Genomic DNA, 20,418 nt, shown 5'->3' with positions numbered 1-20,418 from the left:
AAACCATGCTGACTTTGCTTGATTGAATCATGCTTTTCCAAATGTCCTGCTACTACTTCCTTAATAATGGACTCCAACATTTTCCCAACAACAGATGTTAGGCTAACTGGTCTATAGTTTCCTGCTTTTTGTCAGCCTCTTTTAAATGGCGGACGGGTTTGACTGCTGCCAGCCCCCTCCACTGATTCTGCCCCTCTGCAGCCTGGCACTAGGAGGCAGTGATCTCTGCTGAGACAGCACACCAATGAATCCAGCAGAAGCAGAAAGCAATGGACTACAAAATACCAACAAGTACAAAGTGGTTACGCCAATAAAAATAAAGTACATTAATGGGAGTCAATCGGTAGTGATCGCAGCAGTGGCAGTGCCAACTGTTGGCCGAAACTAACTGTAGCAGACATCACAGCCGAGTCTGATTTTGCTTTGACTTGATGGCCACAAAAACCCACCAGTTCCAGCAGGAGTTATCAGAAAACAATCACGAGTAAAGTCCTGGCCATTTTCCTTCTCCTCCCTAGCCCAAAGGTACTGAAGTCAACTGTAGCATCACAATTGCCATTTTGTCTGAGCTCAGCTAATTCAGCACAGACCTGCTTTGTTTCAAACCCCACTTGGCCTAACATGCTGAATGCTATCCAGTGACTCCTGCAACGTACACATATGTGGATGTTGGCTAAAGATTGAATGAGGTGTGACTGTGATAGCCCCTTCCCCCCACCGCCCCTTTCTGTGCTCATCTAGGCTACTGACACTCACTGTCTGGGCCCACACATGAAGGATTGCCATTTGGATGAGGTACTTGAGGGTGCCTCCTATCTGTGGAGCCATACACCCTAACCGTGCCTTCAGGAGAGAAAAAAATAAATCTGTCCCAGAGATGCAAATTGCTAGAGCCTACTGTACAACATCTGGAAGATAATTATTTTGTTTTTTATTCCTCATTCAGGTACTAAGGTTTACGCTGCAATGGGAAACCATGACATCCATCCAAAGAGCCAGTTTCCTGCCACTGGCCACGTGATTTATAATCGAACTGCGGAGCTGTGGACCCCATGGTTGGATGGAAGATCAATTCACACCTTCCTGAAAGGTATAGTTTGCACATTTAAAGGGGGTGCATCCACTGCCAACTTGTTACAAATGTTATTTTTTTAACCTCTGCTTAAAACGTCATTTGCATCATCCAGAAAAAGTCATGACATCACTTTGACTGCGGTGTCACTGTGTAAAAATGGACCAACAGTCGTGAGCCAAAATATTTGTGAACCACTTGCCTCGAGCTCTGCAACTTCCTCCTGCTCACAGCTTCCTATCTGCCAGCCTTCCCATAGCTCCCATAGTTCAACTCTCAATTGCTACCAGGATGTAAAAAAAAAAGGTGGTCGCAAAATAATTTTTTGTCAAATGTCTGTTTACTTGCACAGATATGATGCATACAGATTGTGAGCAGGCACACGTGCTACACTTCATTTTAAAAGAAGCCTAGTGGAATGGACCACCAGTAAAAACAGGCCATTTCACTTAATTGGAAAGAAAATAAGGTGCAAGGAAAATGAAAGAGGTCTGGGGGGAGGACTCCAGATTGACATAAATTGAAGCTATCACAACAATGCTCGGTGACAGTGAGTAAAACCGATCAGATGTTGAGATGTATTAAAAGGTCAATTTTGAGTTGACATAGTGAGGTAATCCTGCTACTCTATAAATCATTGGTGCGACCGCACTTAGAATACTGTGCACAGTTCTGGTCGCCGCAGTACAAGAAGGATATTGCAGCTATTGAAAAGTTACGGAAGAGAACAACCAGAATGATTGAGGGGCATTTGGATTATCAGGAGTGAATATGTAAATTGGGCATGTTCTCATTGGAAAAGAGAAGGTTGAGAGGTGATGTGATTATCAATTTTAGGATTCTAAAGGACTAGATAATGTAGACCGACAAACTGTTTCACCTGGTCCAGAACATTAGAACCAGAAGACATGGCCTGCACTTGAACTGGGTCAATTCAAAACTCATCTGCGGAAACAATATTTCAGTAAGTGAGTGGTCAATCTATGGAACAAACTCCCTGGGAGGTGGTGGAAATAGTTCATATTTATTCATTTAAATGCAAATTTGTTGGCTTTCTTTCAGAAAATAACACTTGGGATGCAGTATATGAGTACTTTGAGACATGACGTGGTAACTGTAGCATGCTTAGGAAGAACAAGTAACTTTGGACGATGGGGGCCGAAATTGCCCCACGTCCCGATTGGAGCCGGTATCTTTCCAGGGCCGGGGCTTTAGCGCCTGGTGTGGAAATCTCGCTGAACTGGGCTTACCTCCCATCAAAGGAAGCTGAGCGCTATCTCCGGCGTTCCACTTCCTTTGGGGGCAGGTCCTGGGGTGCTACTGGGGCGAATTGTTCAGCGTTATGTGGATGCTCTTCAATTAAAGGGGAGGGCCGCTACGTACTCTGCACGACTTCTGATGGCCACCACTGGGCCACCAGGGCAGTGTGCGACCGGGCCATCAGCCTGGCACCCATGACGGAGTGGTGGGCTGCACGATAAGAGGCCCCGGTCCATGCTAGGGTTGCCGTGGTCAAGCCGACAATAAAAGATGGCAGCCTGCGGCACTGGCACCCTGCTCTTTAATCACCGCCCCGAGACCAGATGTCCGCCAGCTTCGCAACCTGCATAGCTGGCATTGCCATTCGCTCGCGCAAACCTCGCGTCCTCTTGGGGCAGTTTCCCACATGGGGCGTTAAGGGGTCGGCGTACATGGCACTGATGTCATTGCCTCTTGCGCAGTGGCCGGGGGTACTGTTGTTCCAGTGCCTCCGCAACCTCCCGGGCAATTTCCCGGAAGATGGTAGCACCCCTCTCCCCCGGGCGAAAACTGTCTTGCGCTCCGTTAGCGCCCCCCAGAGCCACTAACTGGGCTATAAAAAGGGACAATTTTGCCCCCATGGTTCCCCTAGCTCTCCACCACTGGGGGTTTCCTCGTGGCATGGCTGGCTCTGTTTTAGACTAATTAATCGATTATTGCTATAATTGATTGCTATGAGTAGTCAACAATTCCAATTATGGTTGAATGATGCGACTACCAGGATGGTAAGAATGCAAACTGGATGGACCTGGTCTTTCTTGCTCTAGCAATTCCTATGAGCCAAACTATTTACCTGCACAGCCTTTGTTGCTGGGTGTGTTTTGCAATAACAAGTCTCAGGATAAACATGGGATGGGATTAAGCTTTGCCCCTAACTTCCCCCTCCACTCCTTGAAATGGTTAGCCCAGGGAGAAACTGGGATGAGAGCATTGTCCTATGAGGAGAGATTGAGTACATTGGGTCTATACTAGAAGAATAAGAGGTGATCTCATTGAAACATATAAGATTCTGAGGGGGATTGACAGGTAGACGCTGAGAGATTGTTTCCCTTGGCTGGAGAGTCTAGAACTAGAGGGCGTAGTCTCAGGATAAGGTGACGGCCTTTTAAGAATGAGATGAGGAGGAATTTCTTCATTCAGATAGTTGTGAATCTTGGAATTCTCTACCCCAAAGTGCTGTGAATGCTCAGTGCTTGAGTATATTCAAGGCTGAGGAAAGGTAGATTTTTGGACTCCAGAGGAATTAAGGGATATGGGGATCTGGTGAGAAAGTGGAGTTGGGGTAGAAGATCAGTCATGATATTGAATGGTGGAACAGTCTCAAGGGGCCATATGGCAAACTCCTGCTCCTAATTCTTATGTTCTTAAATTAAGCCATGCACACCAGGACGATGTCCGTGGGGCACTTTATTTGGACTCGGCATCTCAGCTAGGGAAGAGAAAGAAAAATAGGTCGGCGTTTCTACTCTTGACTGCTCTGCGGTGACTCCTGCAGATGGCCATCAGATGAATGCAAAATCAGACTTAGCTCTGATTCTCTCCAGAGCCAAATAGCCTGCAAGGACACTTTATCTAGGCTCACGCATGAAAAAAATGGTCACTCGGGTGAGGTACCAAGAGGGCTACTGGTGCCCTGGGAACCATAACTCAGCAAGAGTCTGTGCCTCCAGGAGGGCGGGTTTTAAGCATACTGAATAATGGCAATCTACTGTCTGCGGGTTGATGGAGTTCATCACTGACCTATGTGAACCCTTGTCTGTTTCCTGTGAAACTCTTTGGGACTGAAATTCAGGGTCCGAATAAGGTCCGTTACCGCCTGTTTGCGGCCCGGCCGAACCCGGGGCAATAATTTGCCTGCAGCCACGGGAGTGCGCCCTCCCTTGTCAGGAGAAGGTGCACTGACAGAGGCACCGTGTGTCGGGGGCACCATGTGAATTTGGGTCGGAGTGTTCTGGAGGTGCAGGAGAGCGGCAGTGCGCATTTTGATGACACACTTGCGGCGGTCGGCAGCAACGGGGCGGAAGTGGGAACAGGCCAAAAAAATCCCGGAGCTAAATTTGGATTGGCGAGGCCTATTGACTACAACGAGGTGGCCCCTCTTGGGTGCCAGGCTGCTGGCCCGGCTGAAACCCTCCCTGGTGGCCCAGAGGCCGAAGCTAAAAAATCCCCGATTCTCTCCCCTGTAACGGAGGGGAGAGAGCGTGGTGACACACACGCGCAGTGATGTCACCACCGCTCCACCGCTGAGTGACAGCGGCGGAGACTTGATCCCGCCCCAACTTCCGCCCCTCAGCAGGACATAACGCCGCACTTCCACCCCCACTATGATCGACTTCCAGTTCGACATCAAAAATATTTCAATGTGCTTAAAATTGATCCAAAGTTGCTCCTGGCGGTAAAACCATGTAAGAAATAGTTGGTGCGCCAGTAGCGTGGCTGAAATTCGGCCCCTTTACATTTTCTCTGATGTACATGATGATTCCAGGAACCGTTTGCTTGCCACGTTAATGTGTAGGTGCCTTTTACATGGAGCCGCTGCTGAATCGGGAGGGACAGCGAATGATCATCCTGAACACAAACTTCTACTACAACAAGAATGCACTGACTGCAGACCTGAGTGACCCTGCCGGCCAATTCCAGTGGTTTGATGACATCCTCTCCAGAGCTTCAACAGCAGGAGAGAAAGTAAGAGATTGTCTCAATAGGATGTTGCGGTCTCGCCGCAGAATGATGCACTGAAACCCACAGTGTTGAGAAAGAAAAGAAAGACTTGCATTTATACAGTTCCTTTCACCACCTCAGGACATCCCAAAGCACTTTACAGTCAATGAATTACTTTTGAAGTGTAGTCACCATTGTAATGTAGGAAACGCGGCTACCAATTTGCGCACAGCAAGCTCCTTCAAACAGCAATGAGATAAATGACAGAAGCAAACATACATCTCAGAGTTCATACAGTCTCGCTGCCAAATTGACTTTAAGTCAGTTGTGGGATTTGCCAATTGTCCATGGATTCTATACAAAGGCCATCCATGGAAAGAAGGTTTGGTTCAATGGGATTTTGTACAATGGAAATGCCCGGGAAGGGACTTGCTTCATTGTGATTCTGTACAGTGCATGGAAACGGTTTGGTCCATTGGAACTCTATAAATCAGAAGTGAAGGGCAGTGTTCTTGTGTTTGTGACATATTTACATTGATCCTGAGTCTCATTAAAACTAAAACATATCATAATTGAAAAGATAATATCCTAAACTAGGCACTCAATAAAATAACAACTGAAAGGACAACCCTGAAGGCACATGCTGTGATACTGAGCCATATAGACCAGCTTCCAGATTAAATCCCTGGTCTGTGCTGAATTAGCCGATCTTGGATGGCACAGCAGTGGGAGCACTACGGAGCAGACAAATTATGCCAAGATTCCGACTCCTGATCACTATCCAATGACCTTCTTTTGTAAAAGGTTATATGTGGGGACATCAAGTTAAGTAGCTGGTCAATAGTTGCTTCCGAGGCCCGTGCATGATGGGTTGCCACTGGAAAAAGGAATCTGAGGGCTATCAGGATAGTTTGAGCCTTCAGAAAAGGAGGAGAGGCAATTGGACCTAATATTTGAAACCCTGTGTGACAGGTTTACATCATTGGGCACATCCCTCCAGGATTCTTTGAAAAGAAAAGGGGAACACATTGGTTCCAGGAACATTTCAACAAAAGGTATATCGAAATCATCCAAAAGCACAGCCAAGCGATAGCGGGACAATTTTTTGGACATCAACATCGTGACAGCTTTAAAATCTTCTACAACAATGGTACAGTAAGATTAGTCTCTTTTTTAATAAAAATTACACCATGATCAATACATAATTAGATTTTTATATGGAACAAGTCAAAACAAATGGCAAGCATATAGGCTGTACAGTCCAGCTACTCTGCCGCTCAACCCTTGAGATCACCATGAACAATTCACCTTGATCCTGAAGCATTTTGTGCTACTCACACAAAAGATGCAACATTTAGCTGTTGTAAGTGAAGTACTGATTCAAGGCCTTTCATAGAGACTACTGGAGCTATTCTTAATTCAAGGCTTTCCAGCACTCCTTGCTTTACTGTTTTGGTGTAGTTTTGTGTTTATTAAGAAGAACACAATGTGAACACAAGAGCAATGGAACACTTCTATTTTGTCACCCAGTATCAGCATCAAGCACTCCCAGGTCAAGTACGTTATGTGATGGATGCAGAGTAAAGCTCACTCTACATTACACCATCAGGGTAACCACCAAATACACTGGCATGGCAATTGCATTTCCTACTCCAGCCATCGTTGTGGCCTCTCATAGCGACACTGTGACAATTCTGAGCTGTGCAATCACAGGAAGTTTAGTTAAGAATAACCTCAAGCTCCTTTCAGACAGGATGAGAGGGGAGACTTGGATCCCATCAAGATGGGCTGGATTAATGGCCTAGTCCCAGGTTACATTAGATTCTAACTGTAAGAACATGGGAGTAGTCTAGGATGAGGAAAGGCCATTTGTCCATCAGATTCTTAGAAACATAAAAAGATAGAAATTAGGTGCAGGAGCAGGCCCTTCGAGCCTGCACCGCCATTCAATAAGATCATGGCTGATCATTCAACCTCAGTACCCCTTTCCTGCTTTCTCTCCATACCCCTTGATTCCTTTGGCCGTAAGGGCCATATCTAACTCCCTTTTGAATATATCTAACGAACTGGCCTCAACAACTTCCTGAGGTAGAAAATTCCACAGGTTAACCACTCTCTTGAGTGAAGAAGTTTCTTCTCATCTCAGTCCTAAATGGCTTGCACCTTATCCTTAGACTGTGACCCCTGGTTCTGGAACTCCCCAGCAACGGGAACACTCTTCCTGCCTCTAACCTGTCCAATCCCGTCAGAATTTTATATGTTTCTATGAGATCCCCTCTCATTCTTCTAAACTCCAGTGGATATAAGCCCAGTTGATCCAGTCTCTCCTCATATGTCAGTCCTGCCATCCCGGGAATCAATCTGGTGAACCTTCGCTGTACTCCCTCAATAGCAAGAACGTCCTTCCTCAGATTAGGGAACCAAAACTGAACACAATATTCCAGGTGTGGCCTCACCAAGGCTCTGTACAACTGCAGTAAGACCTCCCTGCTCCTATACTCAAATCCTCGAGCTATGAAGGCCAACATGCCATTTGCCTTCTTCACCGCCTGCTGTACCTGCATGCCAAACTTCAATGACTGATGTACCATGACACCCAGGTCCCATTGCACCTCCCCTTTTCCTAATCTGTCACCATTCAGATGATAATCTGTCTTCCTGTTTTTGCCACCAAAGTGCATAACCTCACATTTATCCACATTATACTGCATCTGCCATGCATTTGCCCACTCACCTAACCTGTCCAAGTCACCCTGAAATTTCTTAGTATCCTCCTCACAGCTCATACCGCCACCCAGCTTAGTGTCATCTGCAAACTTGTAGATATTACATTCAATTCCTTCATCTAAATCATTGATGTATATTGTAAATAGCTGGGATCCCAGCACAGAACCCTGCGGCACCCCACTGGTCACTGCCTGCCATTCTGAAAAGGACCCGTTTATTCCAACTCTCTGCTTCCTGTCTGCCAACCAGTTCTCTATCCACGTCAATACACTACCCCCAATACCATGTGCTTTAATTTTGCACACTAATCCCTTGTGTGGGACCTTGTCAAAAGCCTTTTGCAAGTCCAAATACACCACATCCACTGGTTCTCCCTTGTCCACTCTACTAGTTACATCCTCAAAAAATTCTAGAAGATTTGTCAAGCATGATTTCCCTTTCATAAATCCATGCTGACTTGGACCGATCCTGTCACTGCTTTCCAAATGCGTTGCTATTTCATCTTTAATAATTGATTCCAACATTTTCCCCACCACCGATGTCAGGCTAACCAGTCTATAATTCCCTGTTTTCTCTCTCCCTCCTTTTTTTAAAAGTGGTGTTACATTAGCTATCCTCCAGTTCATAGGAACTGATCCAGAGTCAATAGAATGTTGGAAAATGATCACCAATGCATCCATTATTTCTAGGGCCACTTCCTTAAGTACTCTGGGATGCAGCCTATCGGTCCCTGGGGATTTATCGGCCTTTAATCCCATCAATTTCCCTAACACAATTTCCTGACTAATAAGGACTTCCTTCAGTTCCTCCTTTTCACTACACCCTCGAACCCCTAGTATTTCCGGAAGGTTATTTGTGTTTTTCTTAGTGAAGACAGATCCAAAGTATTTGTTCAATTGGTCTGCCATTTATTTATTCCCCATCATAAATGCACCTGATTCTGACTGCAAGGGACCTACATTTGTCTTCACTAATCTTTTTCTCTTCGCATATCTATAGAAGCTTTTGCATTCAGTTTTTATGTTCCCTGCAAGCTTCCTCTCGTACTTTATTTTCCTCCTCCTAATTAGACCCTTTGTCCTCCTCTGCTGAATTCTAAATTTCTCCCAGTCCTCAGGTTTGCTGCTTTTTCTCACCAATTTATATGCCTCTTCCTTGAATTTAACACTATCCCTAATTTCTCTTGTTAGCCACAGTTGAGCTACCTTCCTCTTTTTATTTTTACTCCAGACAGGGATGTACAATTGTTGAAGTTCATCCATGTAATCTATAAATGTCTGCCATTGCCTATCCACTGTCAACTCTTTAAGTATCATTTCCCAGTCTATCCTAGCCAATTCATGTCTCATACCATCGAAGTTACCTTTGCTTAAGTTCAGGACCCTAGTCTCTGAATTAACACTGTCACTCTCCATCTTAATAAAGAATTCTACCATATTATGGTCACTCTTCCCCAGGGGGCTTCGCACAAGATTGCTAATTAGTCCTCTCTCATTACACAACACCCAGTCTAGGATGACTAGCTCTCTAGTTGGTTCCTTGACATATTGGTCTAGAAAGCCATCCCTAATACACTCCAGGAAATCCTCCTCCACCGCATTGCTACCAACTTCGTGAACCCAATCTATATGTAGATTAAAGTTGCCTATGATAACTGCTGTACCTTTATTGCACGCATCCCTAATTTCTTGTTTGATGCCATCCCCAACCTCACTACTACTGTTTGGTGGTCCGTACACAACTCCCACTAGCGTTTTCTGCCCTTTGGTATTCCGCAGCTCTACCCATACAGATTCCACATCATCCAAGCTCATGTCCTTTTTTACTATTGTGTTAATTTCCTCTTTAACCAGCAACGCCAACTCACGTCCTTTTCCTTTCTGTCTATCCTTCCTGAATGTTGAATAACCATGGATATTAAGTTCCCAGCCTTGGTCACCCTGGAGCCATGTCTCCGTAATCCCAATTATATCATAATCGTTAATAGCTGCCTATGCAGTTAATTCATCCACCTTATTACGAATAATCCTTGCATTGAGGCACAGAGCCTTCAGGCTTGTCTTTTTAATACTCTTTGTCCCTTTTAGAATTTTGCTGTAATGTGGCCCTTTTTGATTTTTGCCTTGGGTTTCTCTGCCCTCCACTTTTACTATTCTCCTTTCTATCTTTTGCTTCTGCCCTCATTTTATTTCCCTCTGTCTCCCTGCATAGGTTCCCATCGCCCTGCCATTTTGTTTAACCCCTCCCCAACAGCAGTAGCAAACACTCTGGTACTTAACTCTCCCAGCTGTATTTTGAACTCCACTAATGCCATTGCCTCTGTTACCTTACCTGGAAGATCATGTCCAATATTTACCAATATTTTTCCTAAAAAAGCTTTATTTTTAATTTATTCTAGTACCCCCTCTTATCTATTTTTATTCCATCCAATATCCCGACAACCTCCTCGTTTAATGTAGCTTTAGCAAAGTCCTCTTCCTTGGTAAACACCGATGCAAAGAACTAATTTAGTATCTCAGCTATGCCTTCTGCCTTCACCAATAGATCTCCATTTGGGTCCCTAATCAGTTCGACCACTCCTCTTACAACCTTTACTGTTAATATACCTATAGAAGATCTTTGGATTCCCTTTTATGTTAGCCACTAATCTATTCTCGTACTGTCTCTTTGCACCTCTTATTTCCTTTTCCACCTCTCCTCTGTATTTTTTATATTCAGCCTGATTCTCTTATTCTCCCTTGTATTATTAACCTGAAATCTAGCTTTGGTTGCCCTCGCTTTCCTCCTTGTGAGAATGTACCTAGAGTATATCTGAACCATCTCCTCTTTAAAGGCTGCCCATTGCTCCATTACATTTCTGCCTACCAGTCTTTGACTCCAATTTACCTGGGCCAGATCCTCCTTCAGTTCGCTGAAATTAGCCCTCCTCCAATTAAGCATTTTTATTCTAGATTGCTCCTTGTCCTTCTCCATAACTAATCTAAACCTTATGATACTATGATCACTATTCCCGAGATGCTCCCCCACTATGAAATTTTCCACCTCATTCCCCAGGACTTGATCCAGCAATGCCTCCTTCCTCATTGGGCAGGAAACATACTGATCAAGAAAGTCCTCCTGAACATACTTCAGAAATTCCACCCACTCTCTGCCCGTAACACAATGACTTCTCCATTTAATATTGGTGTAATTAAATCTCCCATTATCATTACTCTATACTTCATGTACCTCTTAGTAATTTCCCTGCAAATCTGCTCCTCTATCTCCTTCACATAAAATACACCAAGTAGCATAATAACTCCTCTATTATTTCTTAACTTCAACCAAATAGATTGTTTTTGTTCCCACAAGGACATTCTCTGTTTCTAGCACTGCAATATTATCTTAATCAAAACTGCTACATCCAGAACAAAGACAAGAAGTACTGTATGAAGAACATGAGTTCTTCGGTACATGATATAAGCTACATACCTCTGACAACAACTGTTGATGTTGTTAAAATCATCACTTCTGCACCGTATCCATGGGTTTGACATCCTTCCTAAAGTTAAGTATCTAATACTGGACACTAATTCTAATTCCAGCCTGACCAATAATTTGTATGGGTTCAGCATTACTACTGTGGTTTTTTACTCTACACCCCAGTTTTATTTTAACAGTATTATCACCTTGTCCTCTCACTTTTGAGGATTTGAACCCTTACTCTCAATGCTCTTCTATTCCTTTTTAAAATGTTGCTATTGAATGTTTATGACCCCCCTTATTCTTTCTTCCTCAGATTTCTTCACATTAAATTTCATATGTGTCCAATCTACTATTGGCCTTGTAGACTAATAAATCGCAGAAGTATCTCATTGCAGGTTCTCCAGTCAGTGCCATGTTTATTGCCCCTGCGGTGACCCCTTGGAAAACCACATTAGCTGGCTTACAGGACGGATCACAAAACCCTGGGATTCGCCTCTTTGAATACAATACAGACACTCTCCAGATCTTGGTAAGAATTCATACGTACTAACTTTCTGGGTCAGCACCTGTAATGTCATCTCTATGTTCTTTGAAATAATGTACTGCAGTCTGGAAATGTGGAACTCCCTTACCACCCCCCTCCCCCCCACCCATTTCCCTTCCTACTATTACCTTCACTCTTTGTAAAGCTCAAGTCTGGCATCACCTACACCTGGAATTTACACAAAGGGGACAGTTCTCCTCATCTCCTGTTGTAACTTTGGCTGATCAGCATGATCTGGTGAAACAGCATTAGTGGTTGCTTCCGCTGTTTCTCCAGAGTTACCGCTGAAGTTGTGGCAGGAGAACCCCATGAAAATTCTTTCCCTTAATAACTGCTTCCTGAATTACCTTCTCTTTTCTCCTAATGTAGTGTCCTGATCTTTGGGCCTAGCTGGATACTTCATGTTGAGCAGGTTATGGGCTGGCATTAAAAGGTGGTCACTGTTCCTGTAAGTACTTCACTGGATATGTTCAGATTAAGGGACCAATGTTGGTTTGATTCGAAATCTGGCCTGATATTGATATTAGAACCTATTTATATTAACTGATAGAAATCTGTAAAGAACTACAGGTCCCTAGCTGTATTGGTGGGTGGCATTTGCTGCACTGTACAGACCTGAAGGCCCCCGATTTGTCTTTGATTATTCTTCCCTTTGCTGATTGTGGTTGGGGCACCACGATTTGGCTCAGTGTCCCTGGGCTTGCAATGGGAAAGGTTAGCTATGGTTTCTGCTCCTGGTTACTACGCAGTAACTCCTGCTGCAAAATGTGCATTATAAGAACAGAACTAGGCTGAGAAGCAATGCAACAACAACAATTTGCATTTATATAGCAGCGTTGACATCATAAAACCTCCCAAGGCACTTCACAGGAGCGTTATCAGACAAAATTTGACACAAAACTACATAAAGAGATATTAGGACAGGCGACCCAAAGCTTCTTCATAGAGGTAGGTTTTAAGGAGTGTCTTAAAGGAGTGAGATACAGAGGCTGAGAGATTTAGGGAGGGAATTCCAAAGTTTCGGGCTTAGTCGGCTGAAGGCACAGCCGCCAACTGTGGGGCAAAAGGATTGGGGGATGCACAAAAAGTCAGAGTATGAGGGAGGTAGAGATGGAGGAGGTTTGTAGGGTTGGAGGGGGCTATTTTAATAAGGAGGGAAGAGGCCATGAAGGCATTTGAACATCGGTTTGAACAGTTGAATGGACAGCCAACACTGACTTACTTGGGCTGATGGTTGGCGACTTGTGTAAGGTGCCATAGGGCTGGTGGTGTTAAACCACGTTCTTGGAAGGCTCCGCGCCTTCAAAAGAGGGAGAAAAAAAAAACTACAGGCGTTGCAGAATTTCCTGAGCATAGATTTATATGCTCAAGTTCCTGGAGTGGGACTTGAACCCAGAAGGTTGTGGGTTCAAGTCCCACTCCAGGAACTTGAGCACTTAAATCTAGGCTGACATTCCAGTGCAGTGCTGAGGGAGTGCTGCACTGTCGGAGGTCCAGTCTTTCGGATGAGATGTTAAACCGAGGCCCCGTCTGCCCTCTCAGGTGAACGTAAATTTGTGAGAGCTTGCGGTGCACAAATTGGCTGCCGTGTTTCCCACATTAAAACAGTGACTACACTCCAAAGATATTTGATTAGGTGTAAAATCCTTTGAGATGTCTGGTGGTCATGAAAGATGCTACCTGTATATAAATACAAGTCTTTCTTTTCTTTATGAAATCAAAACACCTGATATCTAATGTCCGATTCAAACAAAATCGAATGATTAGTGTAGCAAATAAATCCCACCATTTCTCTGCACTGTGTAAAAGCTGGTGGCGATTTTCTGTCAGCAAACCAGAAAAACATTTTATCCACTAGTTTTCAGACTTTACCAATAGAATCCCTGATTTGACTAGATAGTCAATCCAGGGGCAGTGTTAGGACCGTGCAATTGCACAGGGCCCTGAACAGATCAGTGAAAGGACACCTACTACACCCCATGGGACACATTGGCATGCAATATAGCACCAAGCATAATCAGGGCAGTTGTTATAATTTTTCATATATTAAATAGGTAACCTGCCTTTATATTGTTTTTTAAATAAAACTATTTGCTTCTGTTAAAGGAAAGAGCACTTGGTCCAGCAGCAGATGTTAGTGGGTGTCTGTCCCAGGCAGGAGGGAGGCCTGGTCTTCAGTTCCTGGCTGAACTTTAAGTGCCGATTCAAGGGACAGACTTTCACCTTGGGCTGCTGATGCTGTGCTGCTGGTGAGTGTATGAGTCTGTCTCTGGCATCCCATAGAACAAAAGGGCAAGGGGTAGGCGGGGGGTGCGGGTGCAATCAAGTCCGTGAGAGAGAGAGAGAAAGAAAATTAAAAGGAGTACAATCCCCGCGCACCCCCTCCGGTCGGGTTACAATTGTCTCTCGCCCTGCGATCGGGGTACCTCGATCTCGAATCGAATAAAGGGGGTGAGTTACTGAGTGAGAGAGCGAATGAATCAGTGAGAGTGAGTGCAAATGAGTCAGAAAGTGAGGGAAGTGTGATTGAGAAAAAGACTGAGGGAGTGAGACTGAGTGAGAGTAAGTGTATGATAGAGTGACTGAGTGAGAAATTTGAGTGATTGAGTAAGAGTGGGAATTTGGGAGAGAGTGTGAATCAGTGAAAGAGTGAGTGTGTGTTAATGAATGTGTACAGGAAAATGGTGCGAGTCAGTGTGAGCAATAATAACCATCATAATCCAGGGGACACACACCAGACTGTGGTGATCACCACCCTCAGCGCTCACCTACTCACTCAACCACCTTACCTCACTCCCCCTCCCACTCACCACCCTCAGTGCTCACCTACTCACTCACCCACCTTCCATCACTCCCCCTCCGCACTCACCTACTCACTCTCACCCACCTTCCCTCACTCCCCCACCCACTCACTCTCACCCACCTTCCCTCACTCCCCCACCCACTCGCCCTCCCCAACCCACTCATCCTTTCACTGACACCCTCACTCACCCTCCCCACTTTTTGCCTGTGTATTTTACACACATGCCCTATAGTTCTACCATCTCTATTTATCTCAAATAAATTATCCAACCTAAGTCCAATCCTTTCAATATTTTTAAACACCAAAATAATTTTTCGTAAAACCTTAACTTTGAAGCTATCCTCATAACTTAAGAGTCCTTAGGCTAGGTATTATTTTGGTTGCCCGCCTCTTGACTTTCCCCAAAAGCTTGATATTCTTTACCCTTCACTATGTGCCAAAACTAGATAAAGTACTCTATGTGCAGACGTACCAAAGTCTTATACAGTATAGATATATAAACTAAATGTAGTGTTCATTGCTTTATACTCAATTGTCATAGATATACAATCCTAAAACTTTCTTTGCTTTCCCTATAGCCACCTCACACTGCTTCTGTACTTTTATTGAGTGATCGACAATTAGTCCCAGGTCTCTCTCTCTCGATCCATTACTCTTAATCCAGCAACAGCAACACCTGAGCAACTACCAACAGTTCTGTTGTCATAATAATCACCGTCAGTAAAGCAGAGGTGCTTTCCCTAGATTTTTTAATTGAACATAATCTGCCTCTTTGCATAATCATCCATCCAACTAGTCCATTTAAGTAAATGTTTTCTGGCTTCAATATTACCAAGATATAGGCTTATAGGAGGACACGAGTAAGTGATCCCGGTGTGGAGAAATAGCCTCAATGTCCTAGAAATTGGTTCTTTTGGTTCTTGCAGCAGCGAAGTCAGAATGGTTCATGTTGTCCGCAGATGGCAACAGTCAAGAGGAAGATAGTAGCTCATCAAAATGAACAACAACTGCTGCAAGTATCATTCGGCAACATGTCACCGCTAAACAATCCATCCATGTCATAGGATACATTCTTTGACACCTTTTGCTCTGTAGAAAAAACTTTACCTTTCCTAGTGACAGGCTTCCTCATTTACATCACATACTATTTTGCAAATCACGTAAAAGTAATCAGCACCTCAAGGACTTCCTGGAATTGTAGCATGAAGCTGAGAAGATTTTACCCATACATCCATAAGCTGGTTAAGTTAAAGTCAAACACGGTACGGTTAAAATGGGTACTTCCTTTCCTACCACGAGAAAGAGACATTGGTAGGAGATGGAGAACAGGAAACAATCAATGTCTAGAAGAAAGATTAGTTGAGCATTTCAAACGTACGTTCACATGTTTTACCTGTCATTCTTGATCTGGGGGTTCTTGTGCATGAAACGCAAAAAGTTAGCATGCAGGTACAGCAAGTAATCAGGAAGGCAAATGGAATGCTGGCCCTTATTGCAAAGGGGATGGAGTATAAAAGTAGGGAAGTCCTGCTCCAACTGTACAGGGCGTTGGTAAGACCACACCACACCTGGAGTACTGCGTACAATTTTGGTCTCCTTATTTAAGGAAGGATATAATTGCATTGGAGGCAGTTCAGTGAAGGTTCACGAGGTTGATTCCTGAGATGAAGGGGTTGTCATATGAAGAAAGGTTGAGCAGGTTGGTCCTATACTCCTTGGAGTTTAAAAGAATGAGAGATGATCTTATTGAAACAGATAAGATTCTGAGGGGGCTTGATAGGGTAGATGCAGAGAGAATGTTTCCCCTCATAGGAGAATCTAGAACTAGGGGGCATAGTTTCAGAATAAGGGGTCACCCATTTAAAACAGAAATGAAGATGAATTTCTTTTCTGAGGATCGTGAATTTTTGGAATTCTCTACCTCAGAGAGCTGTGGAGGCTGGGTCTTTGAATATATTTAAGGTGGAGATAAACAGATTTTTAAATGATAAGGGAGTCAAGGGTTATGGGGAGTGAGCGGGGAAGTGGAGTTGAGGCCAGGATCAGAGGAGCCATGATCTTATTGCATGGCGGAGCAGGCTCAAGGGGCCAAATGGCCTACTCCTGCTCCTATTTCTTATGTTCTTGGATATCCTTGGATGGAAATAATCTCCTGCTCCAGTCTATATATCCTGTATCCTACACTCAAAAGTTGTAGGACTGTGGAGCAGCAATCACAAAAGCAAATAGAATAATGAACTACATAGCAAAACAAAATGAGTGCAATTTAGAGAAAACCATGCTGACCAGGCCACCTGGTCAGAGCACTATGTCTTGTTTTGGCCATCCAGGAACAAGAGAAGCATTCAAGCCCTGGAAGCAGTGCAGAGACAAATCACAAGACTGATTCCTAGCAGGATGGTACTAATGTCTAGTTTCACCTTTTCCCTCAGGGCTCTTGTAAAAAAGGATGTCCACAATGGCCTTCTGAAAGGGAGTAAAGCCTAGTACAGGTTGGACCTCTGTGGTCTGGCGCCCTCTGGGATCCGACCGGTGCCGAAACAGAGAATTTTCCGAAGCACGGAAAGTCAGTATGACTGTACCGATACATGCTACATAAGTATAAGAACATAAGAACATAAGAATTAGGAACAGGAGTAGGCCATCTAGCCCCTCGAGCCTGCTCCGCCATTCAATAAGATCATGGCTGATCTGGTCGTGGACTCAGCTCCACTTACCCGCCCTCCCCGTAACCCTTAATTCCCTTATTGCTTAAAAATCTATCTATCTTTGACTTGAAAACATTCAATGAGCTAGCCTCAACTGCTTCCTTGGGCAGAGAAGTCCACAGATTCACAACCCTCTGGGAGAAGAAATTCTTTCTCAACTCGGTTTTAAATTGGCTCCTCCGTATTTTGAGGCTGTGCCCCCTAGTTCTAGTCTCCCTTACCAGTGGAAACAACCTCTCTGCCTCTATCTTGTTTATCCCTTTCATGATTTTAAATGTTTCTATAAGATCACCCCTCATCCTTCTGAACTCCAACGAGTAAAGACCCAGTCTACTCAATCTATCATCATAAGGTAACCCCCTCATCTCCGGAATCAGCCTAGTGAATCGTCTCTGTACCCCTTCCAAAGCTAGTATATCCTTAAGTAAGGTGACCAAAACTGCACGCAGTACTCCAGGTGTGGCCTTACCAATACCTTATACAGTTGCAGCAAGACCTCCCTGCTTTTGTACTCCATCCCTATGCAAGTACTGCTCACCGCTCTCCTAGGCTATCTTCTTGTGCTAAATAATAGCACAGAACACAGAGCAAGGACCGCCGGCCAAACGTAAACAAACTTTGCGGAAGCGCGGGAAATCAGGACACCACCCACGCAAAGTGGCAATTCCACAAACTAATGCTGAAACACGGATGTTTCCAGATCAGAGAGGTTCAACCTGTATTGTGTGGGTCCTCCTCCAGTTTGGGTCTGTTCACTTGTACTAGGTTCTACCTTGTCACACAAGCAGAGTAGTCTTGAGATATTGTAAATTGAAGATGGACATATCCCTAATCTGCAGCCCATCCTGTGTGTCAATAACTGATCATATGGGTTGTGTTAAAATGATTTGCTGCATTAAGCCCATGTAAGTTGTCAGCGTGCTAAAGGTTTCAGTTGCAAGTTGCAACTAGCATGTGTGCCTGCTGGAATACAGATATGTGTGTTTACAAATAAAAGCTTTAAGGTCCTTCACCTTCTTCCATACCTATTTCCGGATCCTGCAGTTACTCTGCACGGCACTGATCATGGTTGCCTTTGCCTGACAGGCATGCTGCACTGCTTTTCATCTGGTGAGGGTGTCCAAGGTTCCCAAACAGGGAAACCTTCCTCATGCAGTAGCAGTTCCATTCAACATCCATTAAAGCAAGTTCTAGTACCGCACCAGACCAGCAGTTGCCTATAATCTCCATTTCCAATCTCCACATTTGCTTTAGTGTTCATTAGCTTTTGTGAATCACTTCTATTGGCCCACGCAGGCTTTGAAAAAAAATAAATTTGAACCATCAGTTGACTATGCTTATATTTACATTCCAATTTTCTCACCTAGACCATTGAATTCTGTTCGGTAGTTCTCTCAGGCCCAGAACCCCAACCACGTCCAGATACTGAGCATTAGCAGAGAGCGGCATGAAGGCCAAGCCTGATTCCAACCTCCACCCACATGCACTCTCCAGCAAGAATCACTGGATAGTAATTTGGAGTGGGAACCCCTCACTGCCTTTTTAATTTAAAAACCTGCCCTCCTTAGGCCAGGGTACAGAAACCAATTGTAGTGTTATAATGCCCATCTCAAGTGAGCACAGACCAGGGATTGAGTCTTGGAGCTTCTGGCCAATGTTTCATTTATTACTGCATAATGTGCTGCATTTACTCACTAAGGCAGCTATGATGCATTTCTGTGCTTGAAATGGAATAGGTTTTTTTTTTTAAAACTCTGACTCTTTGGCCTTATCCTGCAATTCTTTTCACCCTCCTTCCATTTTAGGACATGACGACCTATTATTTAAACTTAACCTTCGCTAACACCTGGGCTCCACGTTGGGAAAAGGAATACTGCTTAACAGAGGCATTCCAGGTACCTGATGGCACAGTTGAATCCATGCAGACCGTGCTGGATAAATTGAGCCGGGACAAGAGTCACCTGCAGAAGTATTACAAATATAATTCGGTCAGTTATGACTTGGGGGAGTGTAATGAATGGTGCCGAACCGATCACGTTTGTGCAATTAAAGAAGTCGATTACGCAAGATACAAAAACTGCATCAAGTCTGAGGGATCATCCAAAATAAATGAGATATTGTGCCTTTGTGCTGTTATTATCTGTGCTGTTATCTGCCTTGGTTTTTGCTTACAATTGACTGCACCTTCACTTAAATGGAATTTTACAGGTCTATATGTAAATCACTTCATCTAATATTACTGTTGATAGTTATTGATGAGAGGTTCTTGTGCAGCACAAACAATGGCATTGATCTGTTGTGCTGCATGGGCATGGCCTGTTTGTGCTGTAAATTTTATGTACTTACACACAAGCTCCCCATACAAAGTACATTAAGACACCATCAGCTTTAAGGGTTCAGGTTCAGTGGACGGATTTTTTTTTGGGGCCCTCCTTGAACCTGCACAACTTCAGAATAAAGAGAATACACTGAGGACATCTTCTCAAGACACATGGCCAACTGCAGTGCACCTTATGGAAACACTACCTTCACATTTGAACGAGTCTCTTGCCATTTGTGAACCTGCCTGTCAATACAAGCACTGTTCTAGATTTGGCTCAATGGTAATAAATTATACTTGCTAATTATTTGTAAAGGATGCATCTTTCTGGGAAGCTGTTAATTCGATGGTTGTAGATCAGCCCGAGATGTTTAATCAAATTAAACCAGAATTTCAACTATCACTTGCTGTCAAATTATTGGACTGTTACAGCTAACTCGTACTCATGTGTCCCTTGATGGTTTAAGTCAGGATTACACACTGGCTTTTTGATAAAGGCCACAATCCCAATTGATGTCTTACTTGAAGGGCCACTTGCAAATACTTTTTTTAAAAAAAAGTGAGATGCAGCAGGTCTGAAACTGCAAGCCCCAAATGGTGAACTCCTGATTTTGACCATGACTGTGGGTAGTTGGCAAGCAAATGCCCAGTGCTGCTTCAGGGAAAAAAAGTGCTATGCCTAATCGTTCTGTTTCAATAGGGCCTATTTGAAGCTAGAATAACCTTGTCTAATAGCCTTTCTTTAACCTTTTACTGGTGAGCAAGGAAGGTGAACAGCACCACACCCAAATTCAATCAACTCACAGACAGATAGTCTAT

General features: G+C 44.1%; 1 protein-coding gene across 1 annotated transcript in view; it reads left to right on the top strand.

Moving 5' to 3' along the window:
* The window catches only part of LOC139263046 (acid sphingomyelinase-like phosphodiesterase 3b), a 30,516-nt gene extending 10,520 nt beyond the window's left edge, over positions 1-19,996 (top strand). The window contains 6 exon segments of the mRNA XM_070878555.1: positions 947-1,090; positions 4,887-5,056; positions 6,005-6,182; positions 11,620-11,753; positions 19,085-19,402; positions 19,404-19,996. Of these exon segments, the coding sequence (XP_070734656.1) occupies positions 947-1,090; positions 4,887-5,056; positions 6,005-6,182; positions 11,620-11,753; positions 19,085-19,402; positions 19,404-19,457 (998 nt within the window). The 3' untranslated portion in view covers positions 19,458-19,996.
* Positions 19,997-20,418: the final 422 nt, after the last annotated feature.

Source organism: Pristiophorus japonicus, chromosome 4 (genome assembly GCF_044704955.1).
Source record: "Pristiophorus japonicus isolate sPriJap1 chromosome 4, sPriJap1.hap1, whole genome shotgun sequence".
Lineage (NCBI taxonomy): Eukaryota > Metazoa > Chordata > Chondrichthyes > Pristiophoridae > Pristiophorus > Pristiophorus japonicus.
Note: the sequence above shows the minus strand (reverse complement) of the source record. Positions and strands in the feature narration are given on the sequence as shown.